Source organism: Phoca vitulina, unplaced genomic scaffold (assembly GCF_004348235.1).
Source record: "Phoca vitulina isolate PV1807 unplaced genomic scaffold, GSC_HSeal_1.0 scaffold2, whole genome shotgun sequence".
NCBI lineage: Eukaryota > Metazoa > Chordata > Mammalia > Carnivora > Phocidae > Phoca > Phoca vitulina.
The window spans coordinates 81,441,131-81,456,740 of NW_022589705.1; the positions used below are offsets into that span (position 1 = coordinate 81,441,131).

Below are 15,610 nucleotides of genomic sequence, written 5' to 3' on the forward strand. Positions count from 1 at the left end.
CCCCCCCCCCCCCCCCCCCCCCCCCCCCCCCCCCCCCCCGCCTCTTCTCCACCTGGAAGGCCCACTTCTCTCTGGAGCTGCCAAATCCTGCCTTCGGAGGCCCAGCCAAATGCCAGTTCTGTGGGGAAGGTGGCCTGCAGCCCTACTCCCCTGCCACACAGAACCGTAACCATCCATCTGGCCCCTGCTCAGCCCCAAGCGCAGGTGCCCCTGGCTGGTTCCCCAGGACATGCTCCTCTTACCATCCCACTGGGAGAAATGTGGGCACCAGGAAAGGGGTACATTTCTCTGCCCGATATGGGGCCTGGCGCAGAATGGAGATTCTCTGTGCCCACAGTCATGCTCCCCACCATCACGGCACCCACCACCACACAGCTTGCCTGTCTCCCCCCGCCTGAGAGCAACCTGAGGCTAGGGGTACTGACTTCATTTTAGGGCCTCCCAGCGCTCCAGCATGGTGCACCGAACATCTGTCTGATGAAGCAAAGGAGAAACTGGCCTGCTCCCAGCTCCTTCCACCACACAAAGTGATGAGGGCCTGACCACAGGCTGAGCGCCCCCTGGTGTGCCAAGCCCAGAAGTAGGCCCTGGAGATACTGTGAGGTTCTGGGGGCAACAGAAAAGACAGATGAGCAGGTGTCTAGAAATGGTGGAACCCAGAGTCACAGGGACTCAATACTCTCCCTCGTCAGCATGCAGTGTTCTCTGGGCTGGGAGAAGTATGGGCTCTGTGGTCAAGCAAGACCTGACTCCGTTGCTCACCAGCTATGTGACTTTGGGCCTCAATTTTCTCATCTGTAAAATGGGAATAGTAACAATCTCTACATCAGGGGTGTTGTGAAAACTAAATGCAAAGCTCCTGGGGTGGTGCCAGGTATGGGTTAAGCTCTTTCTCTTCCTTAACGTGGCATTCAAGGCTCTCCTTGCCCATCCATCTCCAGCCTTGTCTCCCCTCCCATCCCAGGGTCTTCTGCTCGAGAGCAGGGGTCATAGGCTTGAGATCAAATGTAGGTTACCCACCCAAGTAAGCGCCTGCCCTCTCCCAACAAGCCCCTCTAGCTCCTGAGGTAGCTTACCACCTGCCCCCCCAAAGCTGCAAGCTCCTCTGCAACCCCCAGAACTTGAGCCCCAACATCTGAACATCCTGGCTGTTCCTTGAATCCCTTCGTTTTGTGACGAGGCAACTAGAAGCAGCTACTTTGTGGAACGAGATTCTCCAGACAAGGGACCCGGTCTCTGCCACTTGGTCTGGCCGCTGTTGGCCACGGTGGCCGCAGTAACCAGCAGAGGAGGGGTAGGGGCTACTTATCTCACCTTGCCCGACCCCAGGCAGCTCAGCTCCCTTCTCTTAGGAGGCTGAGACAAGGCAAACATCGGGACCAGCCCCAGGTCTATTTTAAAGGTCAAGCTTATGGCAAGTCTGGTGCCCAGGCTGACCCAAGTCTAGAGGGTGTGGCCCCTGGAGGGCACGGAAGTGGAGCAAGACACTGGGGTACCCGCGCGACTGGTGCTCAAGTCACCGTGCGCTAGGCAGTTACTACCCCATCTGTCCTTGCCACCACTCCCGTGACTCAGGTACCATTGTCCCCAGTTTACAGATGAGGAAACTGAGACTCAAAAGCAAGAACGCCTCTGGCCAAATAGTGAGGGTGGAGCCAAGACGTGAACGCAGGTCCGCCGCCTACTGTCAGAACCCACGCTCCGTCCTTCCTCGGCAGCTTCCCGAGCCCCCCACGGCCAGCAGCTCTGGGGCCTGACAGCTCCTGAAAACTGGGTGTGCTCTTTCCCAACAGAGAGATGAGAAAGCCCAGGCCCAGAAGGAACAAGGGACCCACCCAAGGTCACACAACTGCCACCCAGCCCCTGGTGCTTTTGTCCACACACAAAACCAGCGACAGGGACTGACGGGCTAAAAGGAGGCGCCCAGGGGAAGCAAAGACAGTAGCGGGGAGGGAAGCACCCAGGTCTGGGAGGTGGGAGCCCAGAGAAATGGCCAGGGTGCCACATGCCGAGCACTGGGCCATGGTTAGACTTGGGGGGCCACCAGGTGCCCTCCCTTCATGTACCAGCACCACATACCCAGAAGATTCTAGGCCCTCATCATGCCCAGCTGACCTGAGCCTCTCCCATCACCCCTTCAGCCCTTTCCTTACAGCCAGCCCAGCTGCCATGAGGAAATAAACCAAGGAAGTGGCCTGGGTGAGGAGGAGCCAGAGTTCTAGCCTGGATTCTGCTCCTGACCCTCTCTGGGCCTCAGTCCCCTCGCCTGAGAAATAGGAAGGTTGAGGGGCGCTTGGCTGGCTCAGTGGGTAGAGTGTGAGACTCCTGATTTCAGGGATGTAAGTTCAAGCCCCACGTTGGGTGTGAGATTACTTAATAAAATCTTTAGGGGCGCCCAGGTGGCTCAGTCAGTTAAGTGGCTGACTTCGGCTCCGGTTGTGATCTCAGGGTCCTGTGATCGAGCCCCGCATTGGCGCGCACATCTCTCTCTCTCAAATAAATAAATAAAATCTTTTAAAAATAAATAAATAAAACAAAATCTTAAAAAAGAAAGAAAGAAATAGGAAAGTTGGAGCAAGTGATCTCTGTGCACAGGGTCACCTCGAGGATTCGGTGGGACCAGAGAGGGGGTGGGCCTCCCTCCTCCTCCACAACCATGCGAACGGTCCCTTGCTCAGGGTGCTTGCCTTGGTCCTCACCTTGGACGGCTGCAGTCCAGCTTCTTCCCCTGAGGCCTGTCCATTCTGGAAAAGAGAAGGGAGATTGGGGAATTTAACCAGAACTTACCAGGGTGGGAGAGTGCAAAAACAGACCCACCAGAATGCCCCCTGCCCCCACCCCGTGAGGCTGCCCCCGGATAGCTAGGGAGGCCATATAGGCCAGGGCCCTCTACCTCCACTTTCACTGGGGGGCGCAGGTGTCAGGCCTCCCACAGCAGCCCCTCGCCAGCATGTCCCACTCCTCCCTCCCTCGCGCTCTCTGCCTAGCAAACCCCTCGTCTTTGAAGACTGAGCTCATATGTCACCTCCTCCCAGAGAGAAGGAAAGGGCATGTGTGGCTCCCAGCTCCGCTGGAGACAAACTGTGACTCTGTGCCAAAGAACCAACTGCAAAGAGGCCTCAGTCTCCTGATCTGTAACATGGGGCTAGTTACCCCACCTCCCAGAATTGCTGCAGGGATATAAGGAGACCAAGTCTGCGCAAGTGTCCAGCCTGGAACTGGTGGCTGCCCTGTCCTTGCCCCAGTCTGGGACTCCTCCCCTGCCCCTGCCAGGCAGAACCACGGTCGCCACACTGCGCCCCTGCATTCCTTCCCTGCGCCACTGGCCACACGGCAGGGACTATGTACACAGAGGCCTGCCCTTCCTAGTAGAGGTGGGGTCAGAGATTAGGCCTTGGCGCTAACAGCTGCTCTCTTCCAAGCCCCTGCACATGCCAGGCACTGGGCTCGGAGCCTCACACCTGTGGCACCATTAAATCCTCCTGACCTGGGAGGTAGGTCCTGTCCCCATTTGGCAGACGAAGAAACTGAGGTTCAGAGGAGCATAGTGATGGCGCACCTAAGGTCACATGACTGGTAAGTGGGGATTCAAAATCCAGTCTCCGACACCCAGGAGGTGCCCCAAAAAAGGTCTGCTGAAGAGCAGCCCACACCTCAGCACGGAAACTACCTGTAGAGAGGCGGCCACTGGGGCCCATTTCTAGGCAGTCCTGCTTCTTCCAGCCCCTGGACTTCGCCCTCAGGGGTATACCAACCCCAGCCCATCCCTTTCCTGCGTGATAGGAGGTGAGTAACCAGGCCTGGGGAAGCAAGGAAGGAGCCGTCCCCACCCCTCCTGGCACAGCAAGAGTGTGGTGAGGCAGCCGGAGGCTCCCACCGGTAGTGAGACCCAGCCTAGGGCAGGACAGGACTTTGGAGCCAGGGGCTGGGTCCACAGGGCCGCTGTGGCTTTGCCTGGCAGAAGCAGGCACAGCTGTGCTCTGCCCATTACATAATCTCCCTGCCCCTGGAGCAGCTCCTCCCTGCTGCTTGCAGAACATCCTGCCCCCTGAGCCCCTTTAATGCCCCTAATCCTCCCCAGGGGCCGCTTTCTGCAGGCCCCTTCACATGCACACACACATACATTCTGTCATCTCTCAGCAACCTGGGGGAGGGCTGGGTTGATCAGGGCCGGGGAGTCGGGAGTGGGGGCCATGATGCATTTATGTATTGAGTTCACCCGGCATTCTAGACTCTTGCTATAATTCCCGCAAATGGTCATAACAGCCTTCTTGCATACCAGCCCCACTCCCTGCCCTCCTCATTCCAAACCCCCATCCTTCCTCAAACTCAACTGTGATCCTTGCATTGAGCAATCAACTCTCTAGCTCACGCACTCCTGATTGAGAACCTTCAATGGACCAGGCCTCAAACCCTGCCATGGCTTCCACTGCCTGCAGAATAAAGTCCCAGCTCAGTCCCCAACTGCCCAACACAGGTGATTAAGTATGTGGGTTCTAGAACCTGACCTTCGGGGTTCAGATTCTGGCTTCTATCACTGCATGACCCTGAGGTTACTTCATTTCTCAGGGCTTCAGTTTCCTCATCTGTGAAATGGGAGATGAAAGTAATGTATCTCATTGGGTGGCTACAAGAAGCAAACAAAATAGCGCCTATAAATACCTAGCCCTAGCACATAACCAGTCCACAAACAATACCCATTATTATTACTGGGTCTTATTCTTGAGCTTTAACCGAATGACCTGGGACCCTGGGCAGACCAGCTTGTTCCATATCCCCAAGCATCTGTATGGTGGCTCCTTCTACCAAGAAAACCCTTCCTGCCTTGTCACTTTGGCAAATGCCTGGCCTTCTTTCAGCACTCACTCCCAGTGTCCTCTCCTCTGTTCACAAAGCCTCAAGTCCTTTCCTCCCTCCTCTGGGCCCCAACGGCACCGAGCAAACCACAGGTTAACTTAGGAAGAAGCCATGGCTTGTCCGTCACCATTTCCCTAGCACCCAGCTCAGGGTCGGGCACACAGTTGGTCACATGAAAGCTCAGCTCAGCAGAGAGAGCAAGAAGACCAGAGCAGCTACTAGTACTCCTATTTTTCAGACGAGGCTCGGAGTTAAGGGACTTACCTGAGGTCCCTCAGCCAGCAGATGATGGACATGAGGCCATAACCCAAAGTCACATGGCTGCAAGCCTAAATCCCCAGTGGGGGAGGGGAGGAGGGCTCGGATGCACCCAGAGGTGTGGGCTTACTGAGCAATATCTGGACAATTCAGGGAACCCCACAGGTCTTGTTTGGCTGCCTCCGGTCCTAACCTCTCTGGCCTGGGTACCATCCTCATGAAATCCTTTGCCTGTAAGAGCTGATGCACGACGTTTCTAGAAGGGGATGGGCAGCCCTGGAGAAAGGACTGGGAGCACAGAGACCACAGGCGAGCATCCCCCTTAGAGCCAGGGTCCTGGGAAGACAGGGTCCACGTGCCCCTCTGGCCTGACTACCGCACAGGCAGGTGGAAAGAACACAGTTCTGCAGCCACAAAGACAGAGCCGCTAATCCCAGCTCTGCCGGCCACTCGCTCTGACCTTGAGTCTGTCACATCACTCCTCTGACCCTCGGTTTTCTCATCTGTGTCATGAGGCCAGGTCTGTCTTGTTCACAGCTGCACTGTTGCTTGGCAGAGTACTTGTCACATGATAAGTACTCAATAAATATTTGCTGAATGAATGAATAAATGAATGAATGAAAGGGGACAATGATGCTGACCTTGCAGAATCCCAAGTCAAAGACCTTGTCTAAAAAGTCTGGTACAGGGGCGCCTGGGTGGCTCAGTCGTTAAGCGTCTGCCTTCGGCTCAGGTCATGATCCCAGGGTCCTGGGATCGAGTCCCACATCAGGCTCCCCGCTCGGCGGGAAGCCTGCTTCTCCCTCTGCCACTCCCCCTGCTTGTGTTCCCTCTCTCGCTGTGCCTCTCTCTGTCAGATAAATAAATAAAATCTCTAAAAAAATAAAAATAAAATAAAATAAGAAGTCTGGTACAGGAAGGGCCCTCTGGCCTCTCCCACTCTCCCCACTCTTCTTCAGAGAGCACCGCTCCTAGGACAGCTGCCTAGGGCCCCCAGACCACTGTGCCCCATCCCCAGAGGTCAGAGATGGATTCCAAAAAGCATTCTTCCTTCCCACCCAAGCAGCTCTGTCTTGAGAAGCAGGGCTCAGGGCAGCGTCTGGACAAGCCAGGCAGCAGATGGACAAAGACAGCACGTGCCCCACGGGCAGGAAGCAGCCCCAGGAGCTGGGGTCAGAGCCCAGCACTGGCAGCCCTGCACACTGCTAGAGGCTGGGGGACAGGTGCCAGGGCTGGCTGGCACCACCGGCCCTTCGAAAAGGCTGGACAGAGGCCCTGTGGGACAAGCAGACTCGGCCAACATCCGGAGCCGCCTCTCCTGGACTACCTTCCACCTGGGCCAGTTTGATCCCAGCCCTTCCCCATCCTTGAGCCCTACCCCCCCAACTTGTTGGAAGACAGTGGGAGATCTGGACTCCCATCCTGACTCTGACAGTAATTCATACGCCAGTTCTCCTCTCTGAGTTCAGCTGTTTCATCCGAAACTGGGGGTAATAATCCCTTTTTTTTTTTTTTAAAAAAAGAGGCTCCTCACCTAACATGGTGCTTGAATTCACAACCCTGAGATCAAGAGTCGCATGCTCTACTGACTGAGCCAGCCAGGCGCCCCAATAATCCCTACTTTGAGAAGCTGTTTGGAGAATTATTTTATTTGAAGGAGGTAACAGTGGTGAAGCAGGGCCGGGGGCACACAGTGAAGCTCTGTACATGGCAGGGCTGCGCCCCCTGAGAAGGTTCCTGCTTCCAGCAGGGCCAGGGAAGGCCCAGGCAGAATCCTCACCCACACCGCCACCTGGGCCAGGCCCTGCCTCCCAGCAGCCCATTTTCGGCAGCGTCATGAGGAGGGCAGAGCTGTCCAGGTCCCAGGCCTCTGCCAAATGCCCCCAGCAGCCCCTTGCCTGCCTCCTTCCCGGCCAGGAGCCCGTGACAGCGCCTGTACCTGAGGGTCAGGCTACTATATCGCTTACATATCACCTGGGCTAAGAACAGCAAGGCCCTGTTCTCCAGTGAGAACGGCCCAACCGGCGCCCTGGCTGCCCCATGGCTCCTATTACCCAAACAATAACACCCAGTCGCCTGGCACGTCCATGGAGTGGGGGAGGGGGAGAAAAGGCGGCCCTGCCCAGGGCCCTGCACCTCTCAGGCCCAGGAAGCCTTAAGCTAGGACTCAGCACTGGCCACTGGAGGAACAGAGGTGCAGAGAGGCCAAGGGCCGGCTGAGGGTCACACAGTGTTTCCAAGCTGAAGCTCTGAGAAATCACGATGTCCCCAGTCCTAGGAAATACACTAATCTTCTCCTCTCACGGAACTCAGATGCAGTTGTACTCAAAACTGAGTTGAGTTTCCTATTCAAACCTGGTCCCCTGCCCCAGGATTCCCCAAAGGGAAGCAGGAAGTAGTGCCCTGCACTGGGAATCAAGCTCCTGGGTGTCTGCCCTTCCTACGAGTATAACCCAAGGTAAGTCCCTGGGTTAAGTTCTTCCCAGTCTACCTTCCTCTAGGGAGGCCTAAGTCACAGGGGCATGCCAGGGCAAAGGAATCCACCTTTGAGCGCCCCCCCAACCAGGCCCTTATGCCCCAGGCCTCCGAGGGGGGGGTACTGCAGAGGGCAGTGTTCCTCACCTCAGAGAGTGAGTCAGCGAGAGAGAACCTCCGAGAGTCGTGCAGGGCTTGTAAAAACCCCATGGCAGGGATCCCAGAGCAATTTACTCCAAATTGCACCTTCAGGTTGGTTACCTAATCCTGCCGCGCCCACCCTCCAATAGCCAGTGTCAGCTATGACCATCCCTTTAAAGGGGTAGCACACCCTGGGTGCTGGGGACCTAGGGTCCTCACTCTAATCACAACCTGTGGCCCTGAGAGGCAGGGTACTTGGTGGGTACTGGGTGGTTGCCCCAGGTAAGAGGAGGCAGAGGAGGGGAGCTAGGCAGGGGCTAGGGACCAAAGCCAGGAGAAAATCACCTTGGCTCCCGGGCTCACTGAGGTCTTCACACCCTCCCAGTATACCCCCACATCCCCTCTGGAAATGGAGTTTCACCTGCCTCCTTCCCAGCATGAGGCCAAGGGGAAAGTTTTCTTAATCTGCTGGTTCAGGGCCTTGACCTTGACCCTGGGTGTCAAAGGGCACAGGAAGAGCTGGCCTTCTGCATCCTAGGGCTTGGCACCACAGAATCTTCAGAGGAGGGCCAGAGCTGCTTCTGGGAGAGGCTGGGTGACAGAGGCTAAATGCCCCAGGGGCCCAGCCCTTCCTCTGGGAGGGCTCGCAAGAAAGAAGGCAGGCACCAAGGTCCTCCCTGTCTCCGGGAATAATCTGCACAAGGTCTAAGGGCTTTTCCCCACTGTCTTCTCCACAGCCTGGCGTGGGGGACACAGGTATCCTCTGGCCCTAGCCTTGGGGCAAAGAAAACCAAGAGTTCAGCCTTAGACAGGTGGTGTCACCCCATATTCCACAACTGCCAAGGGTCAAGAGGGGTAACCCTGCTAGGGTCAGCAGCGGAGAAGCGGGGAGCTCTCGGGGTAGGGCGCTGGGAGACATCAAGGAGACGTGGGGTTCCCATGACGCTTGTCTCCTGGCACCTCAGCCCTGCCCATCTGCGCTGATAGAGGAAGCTCCGACAGCTCCCGGTACAGGTCCTAGGTTTGTGCGGTGAAGGGGGCCAGATCTCAGGGCCCCGCGGGATCCCCTCTCCGGGCTAAGGGGGTTCTGGGCGCTTGGCGGAACTGTCCCTCGCGCGCACACACACACACACACACACCCGGGGCATGGGGGGGTGGAGCCGAAGAAGGGCAAGAGATCGGAGTGCACTCGCGCCCTCGAGGGCGCCCTCCAGGCTGCAGCGGCGCCGCGAGCCGCCCCGCCCCCGTGGGGGACCCAGGCTCGCCGGCCGCCGGCGCCCGTCCCCCGCCCCGCTCACTCACCTCCGGGTCCAGCGGCACCAGCTCCATGAGCGGCCAGGGCTCCTTGAGCTGGGCGAGCGGCATCGCGCCGCCGCCGGGCCGCCCGCTCTCCTCCGGCGGCCCGTGCCGCGCCGCCTCCCGGGTCCCGGGGTCCCCGGCTATGCGCCCCCGCGCCCTCCCCGCCCCACGCGAGACCCCCGCGCTCGGGCTGGGCCGTCCGCCGCCGCTGCCGCCGCGGCACTCGCACTTCGGCTCCCTCCGTCACCCGGCGCCGCCGCGCCCATTGGCTACCTGCGCGAGGGGCGGGACCGCCTAAGCCCCGCCCCAGCCCCCGCGGCGCGGCTTTCCCGAAGCGGACCCCCGCCCCCGGCGCGCGGGAGGGCTGGCCCCGCCTCCGCCGCGAGCCCCTGGCGGTTGCTCTGCTCTGCTTAGAAGAGGCCTTCCCGGCTCCTCCCTCCCAAACCTGGTCCTCCCTGTGCGGACCACGCCGGGGTCGTCGCTCTCCCCTCATCAGCTCGCGTGGAATCACGCCCCAGATATTCCTTCTTCCTCCTGCGGGAGGGAGCCCCTGTTCACCTAGCCCTCGTCCGGTCGCCTCACCCCCCGCCCCCAGGCAAGCACTCACACCGAATATCCCGGGCCTGACCCAGGCAGAGGCTTGAGAGGAACCTGGGCCCCACGCCCCTCAGGCCCTCACCTCCCGAAGCCCTAGAGATCCCCGGGGATCTTAGCGCCCCAGCTCCAGGTACGTTCCTATTCTTCTGTTGCCGTCATCCGTACCTACAGCGCCCCCAGAGTGATTTCTTAATACACATTTTTTGGTAATCTGTCCTTGAGGGGACCCCATTCAACCGTGCCTCCCCAGAATCCAACTTCAGGCCCAGCCCTGGGTTGATTTATGTTTGTGACTCCCAGGGTTGAGGGACACTTGGGCTGCCCGTGGAGTAAAAGGCCAGGGAAAAGGGTTCCTCTTGGAGAGATTCAGCCTCCATCTAAAGAGGTGTTAGGGGTCCAGGTGTGGTGAGATTTATTCACAGGTGGAGGAGTGGAGGGATGGGGTTGCAGGTTTCACGGGTGGGGAAGAATGGCCAGTTATTTGCAAAGCTGTTCTAAGGCAGGGGTATGGTTGGAGTGCCTGGGTGGCACAGGGGGTTAAGCATGGGACTCGGTTTTGGCTCAGGTTGTGATCTCAGAGTTGTGACATTGAGTCCTGCCTCGGGTAAGACTCCCCCACGCCTCCTTATACCCCTCCCCCACTCTCTAAAATAAATAAATAAATCTTAAGGCAGGGGGGATGGAGAGGATTTTTTATCAAAAACCTTCTGTGAACCAGCTCCATCAACCTGTGATTTCTTTGAATTCCTACCACCACCTAGTTTACAAATCATAAAACAGCCTCACAAGGATGAGATGATTTATCCAAGATCACACAGCTGGTCAGGAACAGATTAGGACTTTTAAGAAATCAAAGTGTATGAGGATTTCTCCTAAATCTAGATGCTCCCCTTATTCCACGACTTTTCTAGGGTAGCAAGTGAATTGAGTTTTCAGTGGAAAAGACTGGAATCCAACAAAAAAATTTTTAAAGATTTATTTATTTATTTATTTATGGGGGGGTAGGCAGAGGGAGAGAGACTCAAGCAGACTCACCGCTTTAGCTCAGAGCCCTACTCAGGGCTTGATCCCACAACCCTGAGATCATGACCGGAGCCAAACCAAGAATATGTTGCTTAACCCACTGAGCCACCCAGGTGCCCCCCAACAAATTTTTTTTTGAAGCAGGCTCTGTGCACAGCATGGGGCTCAAACTAACAACCCCAAAATCAAGACTTGTATGCTCTATGGACTGAGCCAGCTGGGTGCTCCAGAACCCAACAAATCTTAGCTCTATTACCTCCTTAACATTGGAAAATTAACTCGCTTTATATCTCTAAACCACAGTTTCTTTATCTGTGAAGAATTATAATCCAAATCTTTTAGGTATATACTGAGCGCAATATTCATTTTATTTTATTTTTTTTAAAGATTTATTTATTTATTTGAGAGAGTGTGAGCAGGGGGAGGGGCACAGGGAGAGGGAGAGAATCCCCAAGCAGACTCCCCGCTGAGCACAGAGCCCAATGCAGGGCTTGATCCCAGGACCCGGAGGACCATGACCAGAGCCGAAATCAAGAATCGGCCGTGCAGGGGCGCCTGGGTGGCTCAGTCGGTTAAGCGTCTGCCTTCGGCTCAGGTCATGATCCCAGGGTCCTGGGATCGAGCCCCGCATCGGGCTTCCTGCTCCGCGGGAAGCCTGCTTCTCCCTCTCCCACTCTCCCTGCTTGTGTTCCCTCTCTCGCTGTGTCTCTCTCTGTCAAATAAATAAATAAAAATATTAAAAAAAAAAAAAAAAATCGACCGTGCAACCGACTGAGCCACCTGGGTGCCCCTACATTCATTTTAATTCAATAAACATTTATGCCTGTATATTACATGACAGGCCCTCTTCCTGAGCATATATCGTATACCGGGACTGCGTCTAGATCCTAAGGATAGAGCAATGAACAAAACCAAGCCCCTGCTCTCACGGAGTTTTCGTCCAGTCTGGTGTGATTACATAGATAATTACAGCCAACGCACACCCAGTCCTTCCTATGGACCAGCACTGTTCTAAGCACTTTGCCTGTATAAACTCATTTAATCCTCACAACATTATGAGGTAGGTGCTCTTACTATCTCCAGTGAACAGATGAGGAAACTGAGGACAGAGAAAGTAAGCATCCCATTCTCTGGGTCTCTCTGAGTTACACAGCTTGGAAAATGGTCGAGCTGAGAGACCACCCTGGCAATGTGGTCAGACTCTGTTCTCTTGTTCACTCACTCTCCACCACCCTGATGAGAATGGGTGGGGTCTACACCAGCAGCAGCTCAGACCAGAGGGGGCAGCCATTATTAACATCTGTGTTAGTATGGGCCAGTTCAGTTGCCTGGAACCAGTTTGCAGTGTCCCGGCCCCTGCTTCTCAGGGCTAGCATTGTAATATGTGGACTTACTTGCGCTAAAAAACTGTTGCTGTCTATCTGAAATTCAAATTTAACTGGGCATCCTGTGTTTTGATTTGCTAAATCTAGTGATCCTACTTCGGGTATAGAAGAGATGGCACATGGTGCCAAATATCTGACTGCAAGCTGGACTGAAGGGAGACAGGAAGAGACCCCAGAGCATTAGGGCAAAAGACTGGGTGAGGGAGATGGGGTAGATGGTCAGGAGGAGAGGAAGTGAGGGGAAAGCAGGAGTAATTTTGTCTTCAGTCTGCCCCTTTCCTGGGGCCCCTGGCCCTCTTCCTTTCCCTTCTTATAGGAAAAGGTTCCCTATCAAGTGCATCATCTCCACTTAAGGACTGAGTAGTGATTGTGCTTTCCTATGAATAAGTTTTCCTTCCTATGTCCCCTCTCCCAAAGGTATTGGAAAGACAGTGGTGGGTCATGCTGGAAAAAGGAAGCCCAGAGGACACCCGGGCCCAGCCTCGGCAGCTTGGGCCAGTCAGCTTGCCTATCTACGTTGTAGTGACAGCCGTCACTCAGCAGAGAGCTATGGAGACCAAACCATCGCCTACACGGCAGTGACCCTGCTATAGGATCAGCTCACAATTTTCCCCATTTCCCTCTAGACTCCAGCCACACTGACTTTCCTTTGGTTCTCCTGCCACAGGGCCTTTGAACATCCTGCTCCTCGTACTTGAAACTGTCTTCCCTCTTCCTCAAACTACCTTATCTCCACAATCACTTCCTCCAGGACATCTTCCTTTACCCCCTGGTTATACAAACTCATAGCAATGGATACTTCTCACGGTTGTACCTTTCCGTGTGTTTATGTGATTATTTGATTAACACCTGGCTCTTCAATTAGACAGTAAGCTCTGAGAGGGTAGGGGTCGCATCTTGGTTCTTTATTGTCTTCCTGGCACCTGACATACTGCCTGGCACCTAGTAGGTGCTCAAAGAGGCTAAGTGATATTCCAGCATCATCTAGGTATGAAATGGTAAATCCAGGACTCAGACCCGGGCAGTCTAACCCCATGCCCTGAAATTCTGTACTCTGAGTAGTGGATAAATGTTAGCTAATAATAATAATAATAATAGGGGCGCCTGGGTGGCTCAGTCGTTAAGCGTCTGCCTTCGGCTCAGGTCATGATCCCAGGGTACTGGGATCGAGCCCTGCATCAGGCTCACTGCTCAGCCGGAAGCCTGCTTCTCCTTCTCCCACTCCCCCTGCTTGTGTTCCCTCTCTCGCTGTGTCTCTCTCTGTCAAATAAATAAATAAAACTTTAAAAAAAAAAAATAATAATAATAATAATAATAATGGGGTTAGAACAGGCTGTTCTGGGCGGTCACTTGAGGTGTTTGTTAAATGAATGACTCATGAAAGGGCTTTGCTGGACACAAGTGAGGTTATTATTTTGTATCCTGTTGAAGAGATTTTTCTGGCATGGAGCAGGGGGGCTGAACTGACAGGGGCTGAGGGCTGGGTTTTGGGTCTCTCTAATGCAGCCTGGGCATGTGCTTGCTGTAATGTTCAAGAGCACAGGGCATTGCCTCAGGGAGAGGGTCTGTCATTACTCTTTCTTAGCCTTTCAGTAGAAGAGGGTCTCCTGGCAGCAGGTGGAACACAATGAGAGGGATCATCGTAATGGCAGTCGGGTCGTCTTTCACAAGTGATTACAAAAGGACAGAGCTTGGTAAGTATTTAAATAATAATCACCAACTATGGAGGCTTATTGAGAGAATACAATATGGCCTGCTTGGAGCTGTTTACAAACAAGAGCTCATCAAATCTTCCCAACACCACCATGAGATAGAAATCATTGTCCCCATTTTTCAGATGAGAAAACTGAGGCTCATAAAGGGCCAAGATAGCCCATGGTCAGACAGCTGGTAAGGAGTGCAGCTGGGCTGAGAACCCAGTTCTCTCAGACTCAAAGCCAGTACTCTTAATCACTTCACTACACGGCAAGCCCAGAAGGGGAGCGCCGGGGTGCACAAGGTAGACAGTGGGTAGTGAACAGGTGAGGGGGTGGGGTCTCTCCTCTGCTCCATCCAGGTCTGGGGGATTGGGGTGGCATCACTGCCCTGCCTGAAACCCTCCTGTGGCTCCTCCATCACATTTCAAACAAAATCCACAGATTTTGCTGGGCCTGCAAAGCCCCACAGGACCTGGCTCCCTGCTGCCCGGGACATCTCCTCTCCTATCATTCACTCACTGCCTTCCTGCCAGCAGGCATCCTTCCTGCTCACTGACACGCCAGGTGGCTCCCACCTCAGGCTTTCACTCCTGCTGTCCCCTCCACGTGGAACATTCTTTTTCCGGCTCTCTGACTTCACTCCCTCACTTCATTCACACCTCTGCTCAAATGTCACCTCTTCAGAGAGAACTGGCCCTATCTAAAATAGCTCCCCATCAGCGACATCACCTACATGTTATCTTGTTTTCAGGGCACACCTCTCCACCAGCAATCACACTGCCTATTTACCTATTTGCTATTGTTTGTTTCTCCCAGTAGAATAAAGTTCCACGAGGCAGGACTTGTCTGTTTTGTTTACCCTTGTATCCCTGGATACATCTGGCATACGGCAAACCCTCAGACATACTGATGAATGGAGCCACACCAACCTGGGCTCTAATCCAGACTCTGCCACCTCCTAGCTTTGTGACTCGGAGCATTTAGTGAACCTCAGTTTCTGCATCTCTAAACTAGGGGTGTCTGCATTAAGTTAGATCGGGCAATAAAATATCTGTGTGGTGCCTGGCACATGGTAGGTGCTCAAGAGAAATGGCAAGTAACAACCGTAGCCCTTCTCCCCTAAATCTTCCCCCTGCAAAGGAGGGGAGGGCAGGAGGCTGGGACTTGGAGAGTTCACTGGATGCGTTGTCCATTGGTGTGAGATGAAGATGTGAGAAGAGGCTTAGGTTTAAAGGCACCGCCATGACTGTGGTCACGAGGCTGGGAAAGAATGAGGCCAGAGATGGAGTCATCAGAAAGGACAAGGAGGAACAGGAGCGTGCAGGTGGGGCAGTCCCAGGACTGCTGGAGAACTGGCCAGGGGGCTCCCCCACCGCCCTGGAGCCTGGGGGTGAGGCAGAAGCTTGCTGCTATTAGTTGGGGAGGATGGAAAAGGGATTGGAGTTTGAGGGACAAAAGAGGAGGCAGTTGGTTGTCAGTAGATATTATCGGGCACGTGCTATGCGCCAGGCACTGTCGTGGCCACGGGGGATAGAGCAGAGGAGGAGACAGAGAGCGTCTCTGCCCTCTAGGACACGGGTGGGCGAATTATGGCCCATGGGCCAAATCTGTACACCTGTGAGCTAAGAATGGTCTTTACATCTTTAACTGATTGAAAAAATCAAAAGAAGAATATTTCCTGACACGTGAAAATTATATGAAATTCAAATTTCAGTATCCACAAATAAAGTTTTATTGGCACACGGCCATGCTCCGTTTACGTGTGGTCTAGAGCTGCTTCGCACCGCAACAACAGAGTCGGAGTAGTTGCAACACAAACCATATGGCCTGGAAAGCCTGAAATGGTTTTTTTCTTAGGAAAAAAAAAAAGGTTTGTCA

At 54.7% G+C, this 15,610-nt stretch overlaps 1 protein-coding gene across 1 annotated transcript in view; it reads right to left on the reverse strand.

Annotated features, from left to right (window-relative positions):
• RPS6KA1 (ribosomal protein S6 kinase A1) overlaps positions 1-9,156 on the reverse strand; it is a 38,272-nt gene extending 29,116 nt beyond the window's left edge. Inside the window, exons 1-2 of the mRNA XM_032390603.1 lie at positions 9,034-9,156; positions 2,700-2,744 (exon numbers count right to left, since the gene is read on the reverse strand). Coding sequence (XP_032246494.1) covers positions 2,700-2,744; positions 9,034-9,096 — 108 coding nt within the window. The 5' untranslated portion in view covers positions 9,097-9,156. The remainder of the gene's footprint in view (positions 1-2,699; positions 2,745-9,033) is intronic.
• Positions 9,157-15,610: the final 6,454 nt, after the last annotated feature.